The sequence below is a fragment of the Balearica regulorum genome, chromosome 8 (assembly GCF_011004875.1).
Source record: "Balearica regulorum gibbericeps isolate bBalReg1 chromosome 8, bBalReg1.pri, whole genome shotgun sequence".
Taxonomy (NCBI): domain Eukaryota; kingdom Metazoa; phylum Chordata; class Aves; order Gruiformes; family Gruidae; genus Balearica; species Balearica regulorum.
In genome coordinates this window covers 19,178,848-19,204,547 of record NC_046191.1, presented here as the reverse complement: position 1 = coordinate 19,204,547, position 25,700 = coordinate 19,178,848, and the positions used below count along the sequence as shown (strand labels likewise).

The 25,700-nt window shown below is 35.8% G+C and overlaps 1 protein-coding gene across 1 annotated transcript; it reads right to left on the bottom strand.

The window, feature by feature from the left end:
- Positions 1-827: 827 nt before the first annotated feature.
- Positions 828-25,549, bottom strand: CCDC18 (coiled-coil domain containing 18). The gene is given in 26 exon segments (XM_075759939.1): positions 828-859; positions 1,510-1,612; positions 4,564-4,707; positions 5,154-5,270; positions 6,364-6,463; positions 7,052-7,265; positions 8,078-8,241; positions 8,744-8,886; positions 9,374-9,541; positions 9,968-10,084; positions 11,522-11,599; positions 12,179-12,313; positions 13,092-13,223; positions 13,993-14,103; positions 14,918-15,135; positions 15,808-15,968; positions 16,078-16,181; positions 17,507-17,816; positions 19,362-19,483; positions 20,246-20,342; positions 21,451-21,579; positions 22,463-22,572; positions 23,549-23,716; positions 23,965-24,121; positions 24,290-24,437; positions 25,293-25,549. Coding segments are annotated over 25 exon segments (3,381 nt in total). The 5' UTR covers positions 25,312-25,549; the 3' UTR covers positions 828-859; positions 1,510-1,597.
- Positions 25,550-25,700: the final 151 nt, after the last annotated feature.

Genomic DNA, 25,700 nt, shown 5'->3' with positions numbered 1-25,700 from the left:
ATACTCCACCAGCTTTGCATATAAACTGAATTAGAGAGAGAGACATTTGGACTAGCAATTTGGTGCAGTTTGCCTTTAACATACAGTAACTGTAGGCATACTACATTCAGAAAGAAAATCAGTCTCTTGTGAAACTTATAACCTGAAAAAGACAGAAAAATAATCACCTTAATAATCAATTAGCCTTCTGAACAGCATTCAGCTAAATGCAATGCCATTATACACAGAAAAATGTTTTCCAAGATTCAATAACCCCATGTTAATGCAATGCTGTTCAGAAGAATGAACTTAGTGTTCCAGGATTTGTGTAGATGTAAATAGGTTAGTAACTCAAGAATAGGACTCTATAGAAACATTTAACTGAAATTATGATGTTAGGGGAAAAAAAAAAAGCACCACTCCTTTCCAAAACAAATAAATTTCACTTGAACAGTACAACAAGTGGAATCATTAACTTCTCAGGCAAGCAACAAAATAGCAAGTCAGCATCTGAAGTTAATGAGAAAATGTAATTATGATCCCACTTATTTATAAGTTTTGACCCACGGATTTACTGGAGAAGTTAGTATCCAGATACATAATTTTAGCGCAAATGCTACGTAGCTGATTCAGATATTAGGCAAATTGCTTTTGCTGCTCATGCATGTTTATATTTAGTGCATGTAGGCGGAGCAAGTGAGGCTTTATGCAACACTAAGTTAGTGGAATTCCACTAGTGTTGTGATGCAACTGTAATTACAGATTGGTTATATTTTCCACTTGAAATCCTGGTTTGAAGGGCTTACATGTTCCATTGTTTTAAAAAAATCTGTCTGAAATTCGATGCATAGATTTCTAGCCTGAAGGCAAAATCATCTGTCTAAAGAGAGGAAAACAAATTATAGTAGTTTAATATTTTCAATTATTACACCTAATTCTAATGTTTTTCATTTACCATTATGTAGAGAAACAAATAGCTTGATTTAAAACATATAATATTTCCATAAGTAAACAGTATTTTTTTGCTACAACATAGTTTTCATAACAGTAAAATAAATTGGTTGGGGGGAAAAAAAAAAACCAAACAACTTCAAGCTTTATGGCCCTGTCCCACACCCCTCTGCATCTGAAAGATACTGCTTGCAGCAAGCAGGTTTTGCTAGTGTCTATGATCAAATCAGTGTCCTAAACCACCTTACAAACAAGTCCATTTTAGTAAGATACTGTGTCTGCAACATTGCATGTGCACAAAAGAGAAAATATTCCCAAAAAATTGTTAATAAGATAAATAAAAGTTAGATGTGAAACACAAGTATACGGTTTAAAATCCTTGGGGGGGGGGGGGGGGGGGGGGGGGGGAAAGACAGCTGAAATTAATTTCTGCAACTCAAGATACTTAAAAAATAAAATTTATTTCTCAAAAATAAATTAAGATGTTGTTATAGCAAGGCAATAATCTCAAAAACAGTTGGAAAAATAAAAAGGTCATTTGCATCAGTATAAATAACCACATTCGTTATTTACAAATACAATGTTAAAGTTTCCTCTTTGAATGCACGATTTTGATGCCAGCAACATTCCTGGGTTGCTGCTTATCCAACGAGCAACATTCCTTTCTTCACAGTTCTTGCCCCTGAAACAAAATATCTGTGATCAGAACCTTCCTTTAAATTTACCATATCTAAATCCATTTGTACCAAGATGTTACTTTTAATTATTAAGATTTATCTTACAAGTTCAAGAAAACTAGCTGAAGGTCTCAAGTCCGTAACTTCATTCTCAACCTCTGCCCCCTAGATGGAAGTTATTAATAAATTTCTGTTCACTGTTCTTGTAATTGAAGTACATTTGCTTTCAAAAAGAGCATAATTTACAAGTTTTTCAACATATATAAAGTTCTAGCAGATCAGCACGAAAATATTACGCAGAATATTTTGAGACAAAATCTTCATGTACAAATCCCTCTAAAAATTTTGTAGAGTTTAAAGGAGCACTGTTTTTTGAAATAACTCCTCTGTGTAAGGCTTAAGGTTTCACATTGAACTGCATTATTGTGTTTTAAGTTTGTAACAATTCAGGGAGTGTTTGTAAAAAAAAAAAAACCAACAACCCTATCAACAGTATCAAGGTATCAAGTTTCAGGAAGAAAAAAGCCTATGATTTCTACCAATATAAAATGAAGAAAAATCTTACCAACATTAATGTAAGTATTTTGGATTTTCTGCAATATACAGAAATAAATGCAGCCAAACATGGTATGTTTGGGGTTTGTTTTTTTTTTTTTTTTTCAATTTTCTAGCAGTTTAGTTCTTCCCCCCTCCCCCTTAAAAATGGGTTTACATGCTACACCTAATTATTTGACAGTTCATTTATACAAAAAAAACCCACACAGAAGTATTATGTAATCAACAAAACAGTCTCTGTAGTATAGGCCACACAGCAGCTATGTTTATGTTAGCCAGTACTGTGGCACAAGGGAGGCCGTATCAGCCACTAGTATTTCATAACATCACATTGTACTATGGCTCCTGCTGATTATAAATATCAAAGTGATTATGTTATTCTATTCATGTTTAGCTAGATGCTTATTCCTTATGAGGAATGCTATAAATAGAGTACACAGACATCTATAGCACATAATAAGCTTACAGCTAATGAATGAAAGAATATTACAGCAACTTCTAATTATTTTTATACTATGTATACTTTTACAAAAAACATTGTAAAAATTACTCTTTTTAAAAAATGGATCTCTGTAAGCACTATTTTTTTTCTTACTTCATTTACCATTTTTAGCACAATATTATTTCTCATTTCAGTAAGGAACTGTAGCCAAAAAAGATTAATTTGCTGTAAGTCAAATCTGCCTTTTTTTTTTTTTTAAATAAAGGAAATTACTCCAATTTCCCAGAAAAAGCTTTCCTTTATTTGGAATACTTACAACTTCTAATGACAGCAGATTGCTGTATTGTTACAAGACCTTCACTACAGATTAAAGCAGAGTCAGAACAAAGAACGATTCAACTGAAAAATCAGTGACCTGATTATTTCATGAGTCCCAAAAAGGCAGCGTGGAACAGGACAGAAGTCAACCTTATCTAACAATTCCTTCCCTAAACTAATATATTTCCTGTAGTAAGCAAGGAAGGCAGTATATTAAGGGGAAAGAATGAGACAACTGTACCCACAGGCAAGACACATAGACACCCCTCACCCCTTTTCCCCAGATAGATTACATAATTGAATTTTTAGAACTAGGACAGAAAGTTTCTGTGGAAGATTGGTCTGCAATATGTTACTAATGGAGAAAGACTTTTTTTACATCATGTTAATATACACAATTTTCAAATGAAGAAACAACTATATCATATTCTAAGTGTAGCCAGAACCCCTCTGCAATATATTTCATATTTTATGCAGATTGCTTCTGAAGTCCAGTGTTTTATCCACTTCACTATAATGAAAATAAACTTTAAATTTCATTTGCTTCATCCAAAGTCTCTAAAGGAATATGACTGGAGTAGGTCAATTTTCAAAGTCTTTCTTATGTCATTCTTGGGCCTCCCCCTACCTGGTATTCCTTAGGAAAAATAACAACAAGGCAACTTGTTTGGAAAGGAATGGTCTAGTCAGCAGTTGTACAGAGGCCAACTAGGAAATCCTTTCCTTCAGAATCATCCCCAAAGCCTTAGGAAAAGTTGGAAGTATGTTAATGATATGTGTGAAGGGTAGCAGGCACTGTCCTGTTCTTAACTGTCATAAATAACCTTTAACAGAAATCAGGATGGAAGAGCTGACATCGCTTTAATTTGCGGTGAAAGAGCCTTCATATTCAGCTGTAACACAGCCAAGCCCCCATGATCTAGAATACAGATCAAGTGCCATTGGTCACTACACAGAAAGCAGACTTCTCCATTATCTTGTCCTAAGCAAAGAAATAACACATAAATGCAGCATAATCAAAATGGCAGGAGCCATTTCAGTTTGGGTCTTTACTTCTAGCTGGCAAGCATCTTTGAATGAACTTACTTCTGCAGAAAACCTGTTTATCTCAGATTCATTTGTACTTGTAGTGGCTGATTCATGCCCCAAACCAATTACTTGTATAATTCATAAGGTAAAATTAGCTATCTTCTCTATTCTATCTGTTTGCTCCCATTCACTATGCCAAAAAAGTTTCTCTTCTCATTCCTATAAGCATGCTAGATCTCAGTGCTCTTTTGATGCAATTATTTTCACAAGACAGATACCTAAGTCATAAGAAGGCCTCATCATACAGTGTATTGTTTCATTTAATTTCAAGGAACACCATGTCCATAGCCAGAACATCAGGTTTCAAAAGATAATCAATATTCAAATTTCTCCACAATGCAGACAATTAAGTGTACGCCATTAAATTTTTAAATCATTAAACTGGTTTAACTTTAGGGGATTAAGATTAAGCAAACATCAGGATATAGAATATAATTACTTGGGGAGAAGTAATGACATTTATTCTAAAGAGACACCATATCATTCCTTCTAGCCAGTTATGGTAATGGCATTAAAATTGATAATTTGTTGTGTATCCAAGGAATATTTTACCTTTTCAAGAGCTTCTAGGCTCTGTTACTTTCTTTCAAATTTTTTCTTCAGCTGATTTATTTCTTGATCTCTCTGGAGCAATTCAAACTCTTTTTCACGAAGCTCATCTTTAGAATGCTGGAGTTTCTTCTCTAAGCTCTGAATCTGAACAGAAAGTGCAATTAAATCAGAACAGATATTTTTATTGAAATCAGAATAATTAAAAAAACCCCAAACAAACAAAACTCAAAAATACCATCAGTATTACCTCTGACTTTGGATTCCCTTGTCAATTTTTAATTTTATTTTTATTTTATCAACATGTTCCTTTATTAAAAGAGCAGTTTGGGAGCTATATCATATCAAGTAAAAAAGTACATCTTCATTTTTATATTGGTATACCCCTGCAAAATCTTTGATTTTAACTGACAAACAAAATATTTTTGCTGGTATGCTATTAAGGTAGTCCCTTCCCTCTCCCTACAATAAGGAACCAGTTGCACTCTTCTAGATTAAACCTGGCCAGCTATTGTGTCCCAGGGCCAGACTCTCTCATAAAATTAGCTACCTTTTGTTAGGAAAACTGGGTTTTTTATTTAAGCAAGAATTACCTGTTTATTGCATTCCTTAATTTCTAACTCTGACTTCTCTAAATTGCACTCTAATTGAATTATTTTTTGTTCCATTTCCCCACTATGTTCACGAACTGTCATATCCAACTGTGCGATCTAGAGGTAGAAAAGAAAAGGAAATATTTTAGCTAGAACTAGAATGCAGGTATTAAGAAGTAATATTACAAAATATGACAGCAAAAGGAATGAAACTAACCCTTTATGGTCTCAAGAATATTAAGTAGTCAATATAAAAATGCACCCTAGCTCTCTCATTTAAAAAATAGGGGCCAAATACAAATAGAAGAGGGGAAAATTGGGGAAAAGTCCATAATTGAGTATGTTTGGTCCTCAGATACATAGAATGCAAACCTTGTTCTCATTTAAACAGAACGTAACAAGTAGTTTATTATAGTAATCCATCTTGTTAGAAAGTGCCAAATTTTGCCAAAGCAAAAAAAAAATCCCATTGCTTTGATGACTCCCCAGAGCAGCTCACAGGGTGCTGCAGCAAGAATATATCAGAAGGTCTGGCCTCCTTACAGTGTCAGCTCCTTGAACAATTTTTTTTATTTTTTTTTTTTTTTTTAAATCCAGACCCCCTTCTTCTCTCTGAACATCTAATATTCTTGGATACAAAGTCTGGTAATCCCTGCAGGAAGTAGCTATTAGAAGGCTAACCACAAGTGACAGAAGAATAGTTTTTCCATAATGGGTATCAAATCCTGAAGCCACACCAAAAGATTGAAAGCATTTTACAGAAGCTACAGAAATTTATTCACAGCAAAGGTACTGTTTCATATTTTGAGACTGCTTTAGAGCTAATTAAATATCTCCAGTGCAAACACGGGAAGGATTTGATCATCTCTAAGCACACTTCAGTGCAGCTGTTTCCTTTGTTTTATCAAACATCAAGATGACAACAGTTGCCCTGGAACTTTATCAGTAAGGAACAATTATGGGACTGGTTTGCACGAGGCTTCTGTTCTACGAAAACAGCAGTCTGTGGTCCCTTAGGGAAGCACAACCTGATTTTCCTGGTACCATAAGGCTTCAGTAACATACAGCTGGTTTTGAGGTTGACACTGTGGCTATATTAACAGCACAGTTTGGAACAATATGTGAAGGCAATTAAACCTAGCAGGCTTTTTATAAGTTATCTACTACATAATAGGAATAATCGTAACTAACATACTTAAAATTATCTGACCTGAGCTGCTCTTTGTTTCAGTTCCCAATTCCTTTCTTTCAGTGCTTGGTCCATGTCAAGGAGTTCTTGGGTTTTGTCTTCAATTTCTCCCTTGCAATACCTGAAATTCTCATATGTTTAATTGCTTAATGCACATTCAGTTGCTTAGCTTTGAGTATCCAGCTTGGAAATCATGAGAACTATTACTTACTTAAAGCCAAATTACTCTAAAACATGAATCAACTCATCGATTGCAAAGAAACAAACCCAAATGGAATAATTGTTAACTATATTCCAGGTGGAGATTTCTTAATAACTTCATTATTCAAGTTATTTAATTGGTTCAGAACAACGTGTTCTTAAAATAAGAATAGTACAGAATAAAGTATTGTTAATTTATGGTCAGAAAGGAAATCGGACAATTTCACTATAAGAGAAAGTAATTCCTCTTATAATCATTTCACAGCTTTGAGATTCAGGAAATAATTTTAGCAGATTTTAGAACAGAATTCCCAAAAAAGAATTCAACACCACTTTTAGAAATTAAAAGTGAGCTGAGCAGCTACTGTACAAAGATATCTTATAGCCACGAACCACCTAAAAAATTTTAGGGAGCTGCTAAGAATATAAAGAGACACCATCCAAACCACTTGCTATTCCTAAGGAAAAACTAACACAAGTTTTCATGATGGAAAAGATATCAGCTTACCTGAGCTCAGTTGTTAGATCCACGATAGCAATGTGCTTCTCCTCCAGAGAGGACTGTGCATTCTGTAATGCATCTTGCAATTCCTGAAGCTGTGTTAGAGTGATTTTTAATTCTCCGTGGGCATTCTGTAATGCAGATTCTAGTTCTACTATTTTCTGTAAGGCTTCCCTGTGGCAAGTCTCACTTTGAAGCAGCTTATCTTCTAAAACATTCACTGTTTTACACACACAAACACACAATACAAAACACAAAATGTTTAATCATCAGTAAGTCAGAGTCTTTATGCAACACTGATGCCTACTAGCACTTGGGGTCATAGTCAATTTTCAGTATCACTATTTTTTGGAAAATCTAGAAAAATTATGACTTCTGAGGTTATACAAGGACCTTTTCATGGCACCTAAGTCTTTGCTGGTTTTTTTCAGCTTATAATCTATAATTGACTTGAAATATGAGGAAGTATTTATAAACATTTGGCCAAGGAGAAAGTACAGAGACCACGTAGTAACTGAATATGTAGTCCTATGAAAAATGCAAGCAGAATTGCTAGTAAGCCTCTGGTTTAAAAGAATGGTAAAATTAAATTAATGGAGGAGGAGGGGTTGGAAAGTTTGTTATTTCCATAGACTCTTGTGGGGGTTTCTGTTTGTTTTAAAGAGCTGAATTTTTGTGAATAGCATATGCCTTTATTAAATCTATGCGTCTTGTTTGATTACTACATTAAGAATCTGCATTACCAATTTACAGGAAAAACTACTTATTCATTTCACCTGGGGTAAAAGTGCATCCCACAAAAGCGAGAATTTGCAAAGGTACATTAAAAGAAAGGTTGTGGCTTTTGGAGGGTTTTCTTTGTTTAAATCGCCTTTTTTTTTTAAACTACGAAATTACCAACACATTAAAAAAATATCATATTTTAACTTTCATTGATTATAAAACAGGGGAAAAAGGAAAAATGTCTAATCTAATACATACAGAGAAATAGCATGATGAAAGGAAGCCTGAGAAAGCAAATAGTGAAATTACCCTCATTTGCCTTTTCATTGAGCTCTGATCGTGCTTCTTCCAAAGCAATATCCAACTGATTTATCTGCATTGCTTTGTTTTGACCATCTCGTTTTAATTGCACTACTTCTTTTTCCATACTAGTAAATTCATTCTTGCACTGATCCATCTCCAATTTAATTTGTCTAAATAGAAGAAGCAACCAGAACAAAATTAACCTTGCAGTAACAAAAGCAACATATGTATATCCTTATGTTCTTACATGCTTTAAGATGACATGTATTTGTGAATAAAATAGGAATTAAGAGTCACATTAAGTAGGCTTTTCTCACAATCAAAACCATATTCTTTAAGACTATCAAGCTCTGCTAGAATCTACTATCTAGAATTACAAATAACTTGATATATTTATGAATTGAATTGCATTACAAAGTGCCATCTTAAGGCTAAATAGGTTGCCAGGACATGCATTAACTCACACATCGGAACATGCATTAATTAACACATTGGAAGACTGTTCCAGAAACTCATGCCTCTGCTTGTTAGAAACTTCCCTTCTGATTTCCAGTCTATGCTCATACAGAGACTGAACTGTATGACTACATAGCTGAATACCATTACTGACAGCAATCTTTCTTATTGATATGTCTACCTGTAGACTATACCTCTCAGTTATTCTAAACATACCTGATTGTACTATTAAGTTCATCCACCTTCTGTCTGTTTACATCTGCTTCCTGAGCAGCTAGGTGAAGCTTCCCCTCTACCTTTCTCAACTCATCTTCTGCATATGCTTTCTGCTTCTGAAGCTCTTGTTCCAAATCGGATACCTATTTAAAATGGTATTTTAAAAGCGTTAGTACTTTTAATTTACGTACCAAAGAAATATACATCCTTGTCTTGCAACTCGCATAGCGAGAGTTTTAACACGGCAGATTTCTTTATAGTCTAAAACTGTATATAAGACTAAAACTGTACATAACTTAAGACTAGAACTTTGCAGTCACATTTGAAAGAGAAATAGGTTCTAGTAAATGTAACAAGATTCAAACTTTCTGAATTTCAATACACCTCTCCTTAACTGCAGTCTAGGTTTTGATTTTCCAAGTACTTAGCGACTCTAATGCTAGCATTTCTGATAGCACACAGAACCCGATTTAAGAAAAAAAAACCCCACAAAAACTCATTAGATATATCTAAAATAATAACTATCAGCTGTTACCAAAGAAACATTCAGATTTTAAAGGTATTACAAAATATATATATATGAGCACTTAATTATCTGTCTTTATGTAGACACTTCTCACCATACTGTACCTGTTTTTCAAGTTTAATTTGATTATCTTCCAGCTCCCCATTTCTAATAGTTTCTTGCTGTAACATTTGCTGCTGATGATGCAAAGTTTGTTGTAGGAGAATATTTTGTTCACTTGTGTCCTGAATATTCTGATCTTTTAGTTTTATTTCTTTCTGTAAATAATGAACCTGAAAATAAATTTATTTTCCATTACAATAAAACATTTTTATTTGCACTTGCATCAGCTATTCTCTTCATTCTTACTGAGCACAGAATCACACCTATGATTCAATAAAAACACCTAAGTTTATATTGCTATAGTACTCTCTCCATTTTTTCCCCAAGATAATGCTTTCTTTCATTTAATTCTGATTTTGTTACTTCTTTCAACAATTCATTTATCTTGGTACTTCTTTTCCCTAAGCTTATCCAGTGTTTCTTAGTTAATGATCTTCCCCTTGACCCTCACAAAATGTATAGTCTTTTCCCAGCTTACTTCCTATTCACAGTTCCTGCTACAAATGTTTTGTCTCTTACTTCACAAACTTTTAGATTAAATCATCCATAACAAGCATTCTCTGCAATACAGAAGAGTTGTTAAAACAAGCTGTTACCTCCTCAGACTTTTTTTTGAGCTGATTTTCAAATAGCTCCTTATTTTCTTGTGACTGACTCAAATACAGTGCAACTTCTTCCTTACATACGTCTAATGCTGACTCAAGTTGTCTCACCTAGTTGAATGTAACAGATTAGCTAATAAAAACCATGCCATGCAATTTTAAGTAGTCTAAAAAGAAGTGTTAAAATGTCTCAAAAGCTACATTTTCATCTAAAGAGTATTAAAACATGGATGGAAGCTCATGGTAAACTTTAAAACTAAAATCAAATTCAGAAATTGAAATAATTTGTGAAATTAAATTACAATACTTTAGACTGTGTTTAAATCAGATGAGTATATCAGTTATGAGAAGGTATTCCAGTATTTATCAGTAGCTAGAATTTAAAAGCAAACATATGCCCAATACCAAACCATTAATCCACCATGTTTTATTACATATAGCATTGCATAAATAAATTTGGAATGATCATCATAGGTGAGTTGTGACAAGTCTTTTTCAAAAATAACATTCAGATCTTAATATAATTCCTCGCAGAAAGCTACTCAACAGCATTTTTTTCCTTTCTGCACTGAGAGACAGTGCCTGAGTTCTACCAAAAAAGGAAAGGAAAAGCTTTTAGCAATGTCAACACTATTAACCTATTTTACCCTTTTACTATTAATTTGGATTTGAGCAATCTCTAACAAATATCTTACAGCCTCAAACAGGTAAGTTATAATGAACAAACCCACAGAGGTCTTAAGCCATAGTAATTAAACTCTCCTTAACTGTTTGGTTTCAATGCTAACTTTTCTCATCAACAAGAATTGTGCTGAATTTAGCTGCAGATTGGCTAATGCTTTCAATGCTACCAGTTTTCTATGTCCCTCCCTACCCGAATCAAGAGCTTTTTGAAGAGAAGTGATAACGGGTCTTAATTTTAAATCTCTGGAAAACATCCCAAAAACTACAAAGCCACTTGGATAGAAACCTGGTCCAGCACAAGTTCAGAAAGAGCATGCTACCAGCTAAGTCCCCAGTATCTTCTCCTAGTGATAGCCTGAAGTTTTAATACTGTTTGAAACCCGACTGTGGTAAATCACCACATGGCAATGGTTTATTAAAATACTGTTCCAAGTGCTGCATAGAAAATAATTATCAGGCAAACACTAGGAAGAGGTATAGGTGGCTAAAAACATGACCAATATTATAATATCATATGCCTAAAATAGATGTCCTATCTAGAGCAAAAACCTATATAACATTATCTTTTGTTAGACAATATTTTACAAGCAAAAATCTGCCCTATTTGTAACAGTAACGTTACAGTACTTTTATAAAGCAATTATGCATTGCATAATCTTGTACTGCATGTTTCACCATACTTATTTCAATTAAAACAAAAAAAAAAAAAAAAGGAAAGACTTCAGGTTAGTGACTTCTGAAATATTTATGAGACAAATTTCTATAAAGCACCCTTATATAGTTTTTCTATAGAGGATAAAAGGAAATACAGCATTACTGCAAACTTTAAAACTATTAATTGAAAGTTACCAAGAGCTTACTAACTTTGTTTGTTTCTTCTGTTAACTGACTTTTCAGCATCTTCAATCCTCGATCTTTCTGGACATCTTGATTTTCCATTTCCTATTTGCACAGATATTTTTATTCAAGAGAACAAAATGTAGATGTAGTAACAATAATTTAACTAATAAAACTCATAGTAAGAATCAAGAAAAAGTAACCCGATCAGTGTATTTAAAACACAATTGCTTGCATACTGTATTTGTGTACATCATACTCTGAAGTGAATTTGGTTCCTGATAGATGTGCTTTCATATTCTGCAGCAGCAGGAATTGTTAAAAGGAATAACACATTGCCATAATAGAACATTCTTGATTTTCCACCTAGTGCAGAATAGATGCAATTGTTCTTTATCCAGGTCATTTTCCTTTGATTAGAGCAAGAACCCCAAGGGGCAAACCAGAGGCATACAGAGAATGCTGACATAGAAAATAATGAAAGATCATTAAGTTTGTACAACACATAGTAGTAGTGGCTGAGGACTATGCTAGATTCAGTCAATTACTCAAACAAGAATGAGAGAAGCAAAAATATAAGTATCTTGTTTTCTCCGATTTTTCCATGTGTTTATGGATATGCTTTTCATCATTATTAGTCACTTGCTTGATTTGCATTTAATGAAAGTCAAGAGCCAACCTCACCTCTCTACTTTCTATCAGCAGCCCATCCAACAATTCAATGTGATGCTGTTTATGTATAACATCTCGTTGCAAAATAGATATTATTTTCTCTTGTTCAGTGAATTGTTGATGTTTCTTCTCCAGCTGTGTCTGAAGCTGTCCGTAAGTAATTCATGGTTCATTATTTTAATAAGCTTTTTCAGAGAATTTGTGCATCTAAATGTCATTCAGTTCTATTCACCCACCACTTGAAGAATGAAAAGTTCCTGCCATCAGCAGTATTGCACAGTCTTAAAAATATCAAGAAATACCAAACACTTAATATTTTAAAGCAACAGGAGAATCAATAGAATGAGGGCAGGCACAGTGTAATTGTCTGTCATCAGCCAAGACAGTAAGACATGCATACGTTCTTTAGCAAAAGATGACAAGCTTCTTTAACAGCTAGAAATAGCCAGAGTTATATTTCTAACCACATGAAGCAACAGAATTCTTCTCTAAAGACTGAAAAACCCACCAACAGTTCTCCCTGAACACAGATGCTCGTAAGACTCAAGTTGGCAGAGGTACAGCAAACAGGAGAATATTGTTAGAAGCTGTCATGGTTTAACCCCAGTAGGCAAAAAAACTATACTTTTTTTTTTTTTTCTCTTGCTAGGCCTTTGGAGCAAAGAACAACAGTCCGAAGTTCCTGTTTCTCTTCAGCTGAGCAGAAAAGGGATATGAAAATCTCATAGGGAAATCATGAGATTGTGTAGTATTAGATGGAAAATGAACTAAAAATCAGGAAATGCAGGGAGAAGATATAACTTTTTAATATAAATTTTTAATTTGAAACCTGCCTCAGAATTGCTAAAAAGACAAAGAAATTAACATAGGAAAAAAGTTACCAAGTATATCACTCATACATACTAGCACACAAGGAAGGTCTTACTAGTTCAATCTGTTTCTCCATCTCTTTGTGCTGCTGAAAGTGAACCAACTTTGCTTTTTCTAAAGCAGAAGTTATTTGCTCATGTTCTTCACTGACAGTTGATTCCAACTCATGAATGCGTTTGTTTTTTCCCTTGGAAACAGCAACAACAAAAAGGACTTAATAAAAATATTTAGCTGTGATATTTAATAGTGTTTTATTTGCTGATCGAGTTCCTAGATTTCATAAAAGAACAACACAGTAAATACTGAAGTTATACACAATATGTTTCATCTCAAAGGATGTGAGAACTATAGCACAGGTATAGAATGCCACTAAATGCAGCCACTACACAGAGACAAGGCATCTGCCAAGGTGGACTACTGGCACAAATTATAGCAACTGGAACAAGAAACTGCTGTCAATGACAAAAAGAAATTCTATGTTCACATTGATAGATGGAATCTTTAAAATACAGGTTTCCATTTGAAAGGGACCACATAGTTTCCTTTTCTAGCAACCTTAGACCCCTTCCCAAAACTAAAAAAGTTTGTATAACAATACCCAGACTGGAATTTACAGTGCTCCCACCTTCTTCACTTATTACCATTTCGAAGACTTTTTTTATTCACAGGTGTTTCACTGAAACAAATGGCAATGCTACAATTTATTTCAATAGGACTAGATTTTCATTGCACATATCATCACAATGAAAAAGTAACATGTCCATTAATAACTTACCACGTTCAAAAGCAGGAATGAATTTGAAACAAGATTCAGTTTTTAAAAACTGCACGGATTGTTTAGCAGATCTGAAAGTCTATCCATTTTGAATGCATGGAATAATACTGTTTTAACTTAAACTTTAATCTCTATTTAATTCTTTTAACATAAATGTAGTTTCTCAATGAGAACATTTTACCATGAGTTCCTGCTCCAAATCAGTATTTCTTGCTGCAGCAGCGGAATAAGCCATAGTCTTTTCTTCCAGCTGTTTCTCAAGTGCAGAAAGTTGAGAAGATTTCTTTGTTATCTGAAATTAAATATGGCACAAAACAGCATGAAGACAACTGTTTTGGGCTTATTCAAGTATTTGTATATACTTTCTTACTACCAATTCCATTTTAGCTACTACTATTTCCTAGTATTTTTTAATTAATTATTTATTTGTTGGTTGTTTTTTTTTTTTCCTCTGTATGATCTATTAAACTTTATTACTTACAGGGAAGAATTCAGGACAAATTATCTCAAATTTATCCAATTCATAGTAATTGTCAGTGCCATACGAGTGAATTAGCTGTTACGGATTTATAACATTTATGGCCATCATTAGGAAATACTGCAAATCCCATTACGTTGGAATTCTATAAACACAGCACCAGAATGTAAGCATTAGCATTTTAACTTATTCGACCAGAGAAGAGCTAGCTGCAACTTAATTTCTTTCTTTTGTGACTTTCCGGTAATGATGTTAATCTCTCGCAACTGTACTAACATTTAATGAGGAAAAGTACAACTGTTCCTTCAGTATCTGTTTCTTAAGATTACACATTATTCAACCATACCAAAGCAACAAGACTGTGCATATTTTCCAATTACAAATCAAAATAGTAGTAGTAAAGCCCACTAACTACATTAAAATGAGATTTCCAACAACCAACAAATTAAGGCTGCTATCTTTAAGTTTTTCTGCTTTGCTCAAAAATTTATTTCCATTTTTTCTTAAATAAGCCAGATGTAAAAATTAATATGGCAACTGCAGTTTTGTCATAAGTATTGTCTTAACTATCTTTGACTACTGAACAAAGAAAAAGTGACATATTTTTTCAGTGCTGCTAAAAACTTACTTCCCTCTCTAAGCTACTAGTTTTTGAAGCCTTCTTCATTAGATCTTCCTGTATGATTTGAAACTGACTGGCTCTCTGAGCCATGCTGGTCTTCAAAGACAACTTCTCATCATCTGCTTTTGTCAGTTTAGTGCGTAACTCTTCTATCTCTTTCTGGAATTTTTGCCTCTCCTTTTCAAATTGTTTGCTGATAATTTCCAACTGTTGACTTCTCCGCTCTCAAAATAGAAAAAAATAAATCTAAGATTAATTTACAAAGGAACATACAAACCAGCACTCAAGTAAATAATCATACAAACCAAAGAGAGGAGAAATATAATTTAACAACATAGCATATAGAACACTTATAGTATTCAGAAACAAGACTGTTTATTTTTGCCCTGTAATGTAACTGAAAGCTGTAATTCATGAAAACAAACAAACAAAAAAATCAACCAATCAAACAAAACCCCAACAAACAAAAAAACATAAGACAGCATCATTATATAGGTGCCCTGAAGTCATTTCATGGAGCAGTCCTAATAGCAATTGCAGAAGAGATTGCAGAAATTCTGCAACAGCAGGATACAGAGAAAAAAAATCAAAGAAAATATGGAGACCTTAGCATAGCCTGCATAAAAAAATGCATGTTCTATTTCAACACAACTCGTAGCTTGGATACTGCTGAACAAATAACTTAATTAGCAAAAGGAAGAAGAATATTGTGTCTAGAGAACATGAAAATTTCCAGAATTCCAAGGTAGCAAAATGCTCCCTGTTCAACCAAACCATATCTGTTAGCTCACAGAGATATAGTTAAAAATACTATAAAAACAATTTAAACCCCACCAAAAAATTCCTATTCTGTGGATTAATCAGACAGAACTGCACAGCTATTTTGGTAAGCTTACCTCCTTGACTTCTGATCAATTTGACAGGCTCTGTTTCTAGGCCACATAACCTGCTATTTTCTTGTCCTTCATGATCATTAGAAAGATGCTCAGCTCCAGTATAGACAGTTAAGTTTGCGTGAGGCTTTTGAATTTCTGCTTCTTTCATTGCCAGTTTAATGCTATTGTAAAGGAAGAGACAATTCTTTAACATCCTTTCTACATGCTAGTTCTAATATTACCTTATTATCTGCCTATTCTTGCCATAATTCAGTAACCAGAAGGTTATACCTTAGGTCTGCAATCAAAGGCTTATTTGATTCACAACAAGATTCAGAGAGAGCTTCTTTCGTTGAGGAACTCAACAGCTGGTGTTTCAAGTGGCGCCATTTAATCTGAAAGTTAAGGGAAAACCAAGATCAATGCAAAAATTGACTTTTCATTGCTTCACAGTGTGATTAATTCATGTGTTATACTAGCATATAAAGTTTAAGTCACATATGCTGGGATGTTAAAAGTTAGGATTTTAAAGATGAAGCTATCCAAAGTGCTAAGGTCTGTCTCACATTAGTAGAATAGGCATTAAGGCGCTCTGAAACTGAGGCCATTCCTTTAGATATCTTTGTACAGGTACTGAAGTATGAACATTTTTGCTGTGAAAAAATAAGTAAACAGAGATCCTATCAGTAATTCCACGTTTTTAACTTCTTACATCATGTTTCCTTTCAGATTTCAATGACTGCATTTAATACCATTATTTCCACAAGTTACAGAAGGCTTCTGAACATTCCATTAAATTACTAGAATAATCCCAAATTTTTCCAGTAAGATGTAAATGTATCTTCCAAAAGGGCCCTAAAACAGTTTTTAAGGCCTTCCAAATAAATGTCTATGGTCACAACAGCCCAAAACATCATTTTTATGCAAAATCACTATATTCTCTTCAGCAGAGGTCACTCTGGCAATTCCAAAATTGTACAGAAAGCATACTTTTGATTTTGTTTTCATTACAGCTACTCACATTTATACTTCAAAAATAAAGAGATTTGATGCAATCTGTACTCCTGACCTCAGATGTCTTTCTAGCCCTTCCTGACTTCCCAAACAGTTCTTCCAGTAACACCAGTCAGTTCACAACTTAGGGGTTTTTACATGACTCTTCCAATCACTCAGTTTATCACTAAACTTCACCAGTACAAGCTTCAGGCTCATAAGCCAGGGTTCATCCTGGTAAAGCAATAGTTCATTTGCAGTCAGGGAAGTTGTGCCTTCTCTTTCCCAGGAAAAAAAAAAAGTTCCTACAAACAACTCTCCTGCTCTAATTTCTCCATTGCTGAGGTTGACACACTGGCTGTGTGACACAATGTGTCTGCCATATGGGAAATGTCATGCTGTTCTAACGAGAAGAACCTCAGCATCATGTAATGGGACATCATCACATTTTAGCAAATGTACCTACATCTGAAGAATCAATACATAGAACAGAGGAACGGAAAGTGTAATTTTAAATGCTTGCTGGTTAATCAATTCCAAAGCATCTATTCCTTGTTCTTGAATGAGAAGTAAAATATTTAAATTAAGAAAACATTTCATCCATGCATCTTGAAAACAAATGTATTTAACTCAGATTATTTCTCAAGAACATCACAGGATTTCCATGTAATGTCAGTTAGAATTAAGACATATAATATAATTTGTAAGGATGTATCAGTTACTGTACCTCTTCAGATGTACTTAAAGCCAGCTGGGAAATAATGGTTTCTAGTATGTTGAGCTCTTCCCTTGAATCCTCAATTTCTTGATGGCATAATTTCAAGCGGTTATGTTGCTGTGCAGTAAGTGCTCTCAGCTCTGCATTTTCACTCACTAAAGCATTTTTCTCTTTAAGTACTATTTCTTTTTCACTAAGCTCACTCTCAAGCTCAATGATCTTCTGATCAGACCGAGTCAGCATTGATACCATTTCAGTGTTCTTTGCCTCTAGAGTTTTAATTTCTTCTTTTGCACTATGATTCTCTTCCTTTAATTTCCTAGAAAAGTATATCCATTTAAAAGGTATAGCTCATAGAGAAGTAGACTAGGATTTTCATTATTAAAAGCACTAGAAGAACACACTATAACTACACTGTTTTACTAGTTTCCTCCCTCTCAAAATCTAGGATTAGCTCTGTACAAATCTAGAAGTTTTCACTGCTTTACTAAGCTTTCACTGCTTCTAAAGACCAAGATGCAAACTGCTATCAGCAAACAAAAGGACAGAATAAACTACTTCTCATTCTTAAGCAACTTCATAAAGTTTTAAGCACTATCAGGAGAATCACTAGTAGGAAATAGATCAAGGTGGCTTTAATTGTGCTGAAGTCAAAGAAATTGAAGAACAGGACAAAATAACTATATCACTATACCTAAAATGACAATAGACGAAGATAATGTACTAAGACTGAGCTAGTTGAACAGTCTGCTACTAACAATAGAGGGAAGGGTCCTATTTCTTCTCTCCCTTCATATGTGACTGTACAGTAAGCCAACTGTATTTTTAGCCTATTACAAATTATTCACTTTTTTAAGTATCTGCTCATTTAGCAAACTGAATTAGCTCAGCAAAGGTCCTGATGAGTGCCAAACCCAGCGCAAGTTAGCAGAGAAAAAGAGGGCAGTCTCGAGAAAAGACCCCCATTGGCAGCAGAGAACTATTAAACAGGCTTAAGCTAGTGTAAGGGTGCTCACACACTGCCCACCCTTGCCAAAGTGGCAAGAACAGTTGTTAAGACAGGAATGTAGGTGCAGACAGCACATGTGAATGGGATCCACAAAACTGTCTGAGAAGGTGTTTGTCCAAACCTAGTAACGCTAAAGACAACCAGCTGATGGTTGCCTTTCCTCCTTAAAGTAATGAAGGAATTTCCAAAAGACTTCTGAAACAAAAAGGGGCTCAGCTTGAAAAGAAACATACAAAAATTTCTAACAGTGGGAAAGGACCTTGAAGTGGGAATAGAGTAGCACTTCCAGAAGTTGCAGCCAGCATCACAACCTCTGTTCAGGCCTGAGTGCAGCCTCCCCATTGAATGCCGAGAGTATTCTTTATTCTAGCTAGGGACTGATAATATGGTGTGCAACAAGTAGGGACTTGCACCTGGTGGTGTAAGTGAAGTCATAGGGTGATCTCTCATTGGCATGCACATTGGCAGACTGCAGGCAGCACAACAGGTATACATAAAGCCAGAGTACCCACATCTCCCACAGAAGCAGCGTGTAAGCAAGGGAACCTATGCTCCCAGAAGGCTTGGTAGGGTGTTGGTTGTTACCGTGAATAAGTTGCAGCACGTGGCATTAGAACTTTTAAGGACTAGTTATAGAAAAGAATTTAGAAATTTGTAAGTGTATGCTAACATTTTTTACCTGTTTAGTATTACGGTTTGTCTGTTGTATTGCTGACACTGACCTTAAGTGTTCACTGATGCTGGTCCTGATTTAGTTTGAACTAAGAAAATTGAGCACCATGTTCACAGTGACAGTTGTAACATGCAATTTCTTCTCAAATAACTGTACAGAAATTTTAAAAGCCTTTGTGTTACCTTAATTGCTCTTCTAGGATGTCTAGATCCTTTCTGTACCCGACACATTTTTCATTCAACTTCTCTTTTTCTTTTTCACAATTAATTAAACGTTTTCCCAAGACTACTTCTTCAGCTTTAACCTTAAAAAGAATTTTTTTCATTATGGTACAACAATAATCTAAGCCTCCATGGCCAACAAGCCTTTTAAAAAGAATACTACAAACAGTATGCTGTTTCTTTTTTTAATTTCTGATAAGCCCGTAGATAGTTCTATTGCTCACTGTTGTGAGGAAAAGGAGAGGGGCAAAGGAGTTGTCTTTTTTTCCCTGTCATTTCGGGAAAAGTAATGTCATTTTGGTTTAATATTTTAGGGCATATTTATGGTTAGCAGTCTCCTTCCACAAGGAAAGAAGTCTAATAAAATAAAAATTCTCTGTAAGAGCTAACTGTCTCAGGCCTGTATTTTCTCTTCCCACAAGGCAGGAAGCATTTAACAATTCTGACCACTGGAATTTTGGGAGATGACTTCATTTTCATCACGTCTCTAACTCAGGTTTCATCAAACAGGTTATACAGATGGAGTCAAAAAGAGTTATTTTAAAAGTACCATACACTTTTTAAATGTAAATTTCCCTGACAAGGGAGAGAGAGAAGAAACAGCAGCAGTATTAGGATACCTCAAAGATGCAGACTGTCCAAACTGTGCAAAGACAGTTTAAAACTGGATAACTGAAGTTCTCACCACAAACAGTTGCTTAACCTGTCCCACCTCTCAAGACTTTGCCACCAACTACCAGAAATAATTGACCCACCGGTGAACCTGTTGCTGTTTGCTGCCCAGCTTACTCAAAGAAGCAAAATCCTAATACCATAGCAAAAGCAAGTGAAGAAAAACCACTTACCTTTTCTAATTTTTCAGTTATTTTCTCTTTATACTTTTTGAAAGCTCTTGTCAGCTCCTCCGCATTCAACAAAGCTTCATTTCTTTGCTGTTCTGCTCTGCAAAGGATACCAATTTTAAAAGTCACAAATTTCAGGCATCTCCTCCAGTTACTAAGAAAAACCCAAAAACTACTAAACTAACTGCTCCAGGTAACTTCCTTTCTTCTTCCAACTTTCCAAGCCCTAGATAAAAAGAGTTTCATGAAGCAGAAGCTCAGTTTTTCTAAAGCACCAAAATATTTACATTTGCAACTAGTAACTAAGTACAGCTAGTTCCAACCCCACATGCTCTGAAAGAACAGTGAACATAAACCAACACATGCTTCTTTGCCAGTAGTGCAAGCCCCACAGTATTTCCATTTGTCTAGCTATGGGTAGGTCAGAGGTAATTTCATGAGTAGACAGGCAAGCCAAACGAGTTTTGCATTCAAAGGTTAAGAAATGCTTTCCTAAGTCATTAATTCCGTTAATTTTTGCCTCAGGTAATGCAGTTAGATGAATTGGGCAGGTAGGAATCTTTTTATTTATTCCTCTCATTTCTTTAAAATTACGTTTTGGAGGCGATCAGATTGTATATGGCAACTTCCTACAGTCAGAAGAAATTACCTTACCCTCCCAGTAGCCACAAAACCATTGGGCTAAAGGAGGCAAGAGGAAAGGGAAATGGGGATTGGGACGGAATTACAGCACCCTTTTCAATAGTACCATATAGGTAGGTAAGATTAAGGATAACAAAAGTGTTCTCCTGATTAAGTTGTGCTTCTATCACTTTCCTCACAGCAATCACAAAAATACAGCACTCAGTACTGTTGAATACTGAGTACTGAGCATACGCTGTAGGTTCTTGCAAGACAAAGTAACAAATAATTCAGGAAAAATATATTCTGGACCTGTTTCAGCTCTCCACTGCAGTAAATCTATTTTGAAGGGAAAAAAACAGGTGATAAACTGGTTACTAGTGTATGGTATCAGCCTGCAAGTACCAGCAAATTTCAAGATTTAAAAAATAAGTATCTTCACACAGAATTTCCCCACTTTAAAAAAAAAAAAATAAAAATTCATAAAGCAGAGAAATAATTTCATTCCATAAAGTAAACATCTGCCAATGGAAATAAACACTTATGCACCATTATTCTTATTCAGTTTACTAAAATTACTTAGCTACCTCTTTCCTTGCTTGCTTTGTTCAATTAACTCCATTTTCAGATTTTTATAGTCCTTTTTATATCTTTGCAACATGTTTTCTCTTTCCATTCCTGTTTTCCGGCTTTGATCTAGTTTATCTTCTGCATCTCTAGCAAGTAAACAAAGCATAGGAATTTTTTGGTAAAGAAACTAGATTTTTGTTGCTCTTTTCTGCACATGATGTTCGAGAAGTGCTAGTCAAACACGCTGCAACTCTCAAAATTAGGTTTGGAACACCCATAGTCTCCAGACGCCCCAGGAGTATGTCTGCAGTCTGGAGTAGTGTCCAAACCTTATCAGTAGGCATCAGGTGCCAGGATTGCCAAGGACCCAGACAGCTGACTGTGTCATGAGATCTGAACATAGAAATCACCATTTTTCTGGCAATAGGTATGACTATTCAGGATACACACATGGGAAACAACTCTAAAATATAAATTAAATTTAGACATTTTTCCTTGTTTTGCGAAGACAGATTATTGAGATATTAATTGAACATTATATAGCGTGAGGTTGTAAGATAAATCGACAGCCAAGTATGTCTTCCTGACAGCCTCCGGACACTGTCTACATTAGTGTTATTTGGCCATTTGCCTTGATTAATATATTCACGAAGAAAGAATCCTTTAGGCTACATGATACAGAGTCATGTTTGAAAACATGTATGCTTGTTTAGTACAGAAGATATGCAGTCATGTAGCATACAATCACTCTAGTCAGTTATAAGGGCACATTCATGTTTAGCATACCTTATAAACTGGTTTCTTTTACCAGCCTTTACTTTTTCTCTATTTTTTAAGTACATTCCCCATATACAAGGTATCAACACAAAATAAAACACCTCCCTCCTCCTATATATGGCTCACAAATGGAAGTTTCAAGCCCCAGGTTAAGTGACCCACACAGTACCAGTAATTACATCATCCTGAAAAAAGAGATTGGACTAGCAAGCACACCATAGTAAAATGTTGATTTAAAAGTACAATTATTACCTCAGAATTTTATCTTGAGCTGAAACTTCTGCTTCCAAGTTTACAATCTGTTCCTTTAACTTTGGAATGCTGACTAAACGTGTACCTAAAGTCGATTCAAGATAAGAGATCTGAAATACAAACATATTGGGGGTTTCATTAACACTTGCATATATACCTTCAGGTGAGATGCATAAGAACAATTCGCTTACTGAATGACACTGTGCTCCTAACCTCACTGCAGAAGATGCGTGTTCATCTACACAAACTGACCTCCAATTTTCTGCTCATTTAACGTCCTTTCAGTTCCCTAGCACCACTCCAGTGTGATACGCTGTCTAGCAGAGTGATTTCTTTATATGTTGATCTTGTCTCTTGCCTTTCCCCAGAAGTTTCTCTTCCACTGTTTGTTCTTCCCATGCCAGACAGTCAAACATTTTGTTTATCTACTTATTTGTACTGTTTTGGAGATAACAATTCTCAAACAAAAAGCGTTAAGCTATGTTTTATTAATGTTACATATAAACCAAATACAAGAGTATAGTTGTCCTGAAAAAACCTGTACATACAAGCATATATTAAATCAGTAATGATTTATTAGATACAATATTTCCTTCTAACTCACCTTCACTTTTTCAGATTAGCAATATTAATCCAATCTGAAAGGTCAACGTTTTTCATTCCTACACAAATGACTAGTGTGCTGTTATTATTCACATTAATCTTAATGTGGCTCAGACACAGGAATGTACAGTGCTAAATACATTATTGAACTATTTTCTTACATAATGTATTTTTCATTCTGTGACTTACTAACTTTAGATTAAACTTTGGAACATGAATAGATAGAAGTCACAATTAATACAGGTCTTTTGCTCACGGAGAGATAAGATTCCAAACTGTTCTGTTCCAAGATTAATGCTGAATATTATGACAAAACAGAATATTCAACTTTAAACTTTGAAGTATTACATGTAAATAGTTTAAAACAAGACAAAAACCCAGCATGTTCTGCTTGGAATTACAGACTCAAAAGTCATAGTCACTGGGGCAGTTTTTTGGTTTTGGTTGGGGGGGTTTCTGGATGAATATACTAAAGATACATACTCTTGTTTTTGACTGCCTCAATTCAAAGTCCACTGTTTCCACTCTGTTCTTTAGGTAGAGGTTCTCAGAAACCAAAGATGCATTTTGGTCACAAAGAGCATCCAGCTTCTCCTTGAGATGTTCATTTTCTTCCACAATTTTATCAGAAGTTGTGGATACTGAGTAAGACTGGACATAAAAAAAAGTTTTATATACACACACACTTACATATGCATATGTACGCAAGATACACATCAATAGAAACTCTGCAGAACAAATGTATTTAAATCATATTATGTTTAAGAGTGCTCCATGACATAATTGCCCAACACTAGAGTGTATGAACTTCAAGCCCTAAAAGCAAAAAACATTCCTAAACATAGTAGAGAATAGGAAAAGAATAATAATAAAAATAAGTAACAAAGTGCAATATTTACTTCAGATTTTCTTTGAAAATCCTGGCAAGATGTTTTATCACCATTCTTCTTACAGCTGGAAAAGCCTTGAGAGTTGCAATTAGGCTGAACAAGGTCCTCCAGAGTGAAGTCTACAGCCTCATCAAAGCAGTGGCCACAATGTTCACTGGTACTAGTGCTAGGAGGGAGAGTAAAAATTGCTACACCATTTTTTCTTATTTTTAAATCGCTCATAAAGAGTATTCAAAAGAAAAGCACAAAAGGAGCTACATGCAGTAATCCATTACACTGAATAAGACAGATTTACACAAGAGACAGGCTGTTTCATTCCCAAACACACTCATACCTGGAAAGCTCTTCCTCTACAGTTTGTAGGTCTTTTTCAGTTCTCCTCAGCTGATTCCGTAAAGACTGTAAATTTGCAAGCAGGTCTTCAGCAGCAGCACTTTTAGAGCAAGTCCACATACTATGTTCCATTAGTATCACAGATATGGCTAAAATAATATTTAATATTAAAACATTGTTAAATGTATGTGAATAGTATTTGTAAAGATACTTTTAAAGATACCAAAATAAGGGAAATAGAAAAAAAAGGAAAAAAAAAATACAAAAAAGGAAATACTGAATTTCAAAATGTAAATGTACATTTTGCACACTACCTCTTCTGACATTCACCAGATAAAAGTTACTCTGTACAAACTGTCTTTTTTGAGAAAATGAGTTCCATATGTATTCATAAAGTACAAAAAGTTTCATGAATTGCCACCTATGAAAACTGAAAAAACCCTGCTATACATTAGTTGCCAAAAACATCTCATACAACACATCTCAATCACTTCAGAAGTCCCACGCAACAGGCAGGGTGCCTAAAAAGGTAACAGTGCACACACAAAACTTGCCTCGCTGACCATCGAAATGTAAAAAATCAGAGCAGCGACGACTTGCCAGCACAGAAGATGCAAGCTACTAAGCTGGGGGCAGGGGGGGCAGCCTTCACCACAGCAAATAAGAGTCTGCAGACAGGGCTTGAGATATTTTGATGGGAAACGGCCAGATGATTCGCCAGCAGCACAGAGGTCGCTCCGCCGCCCGGCTTTGTAGGCCGGAGCTGGCCGGCACCCGAACCGGCTGCGATCCCTTCTCTACCTTCGCGCCCGCTCCACCCGCCCCTAGCCACAGCTGCCCCGGGCGGACGGGAAGCACCAGGCGGCGCGCACCCGCCGCAGGAACCAGCGGCAACGCGGCTTAGGGACGGCAGTGGCCGCTCCTGTGGGGCGCCCGGCGGCGGCCCGAGGACCCAGGGCGATGGAGCCCAGGTCAGCCGAGAGCTGGCAGCGTCAGGCGCTCACCTGCCTCCGTGCTCTCCATCCAGCGGCCCGAGGCCGCCAGCCAGCCACTCACCCCGAGGGGAAGGAAGAGGCGGAAAGGGGCTATCCCTCAGCTCCGACAGATAGTCGTGCCGGTTACAGAGACCCCTCGGAGCCTCTCGCTTCCCTCGCCACGGGAGTGCCCAAAGCTCGATCCTCACTCCGTCTCAAACAGCGCGGGCCGTCAGAAACAAGGCCCGCCTTCTCCGCGAGACCCTCACAACGCATGCGCAGCGCTCCCTCACTGTGTGCGCTGTGCGCGGCGCCTGCGCAGTCACCTCCCCTGTACCTGGGAGGGGGGAAGCGCGTCTCGAGCGGAGGTAAAACCGACCTATCGCATGTCTCTGCCGCGGTGCACTGTGGGCGGGTGGAGAGCTGCGCTGCGGTGGC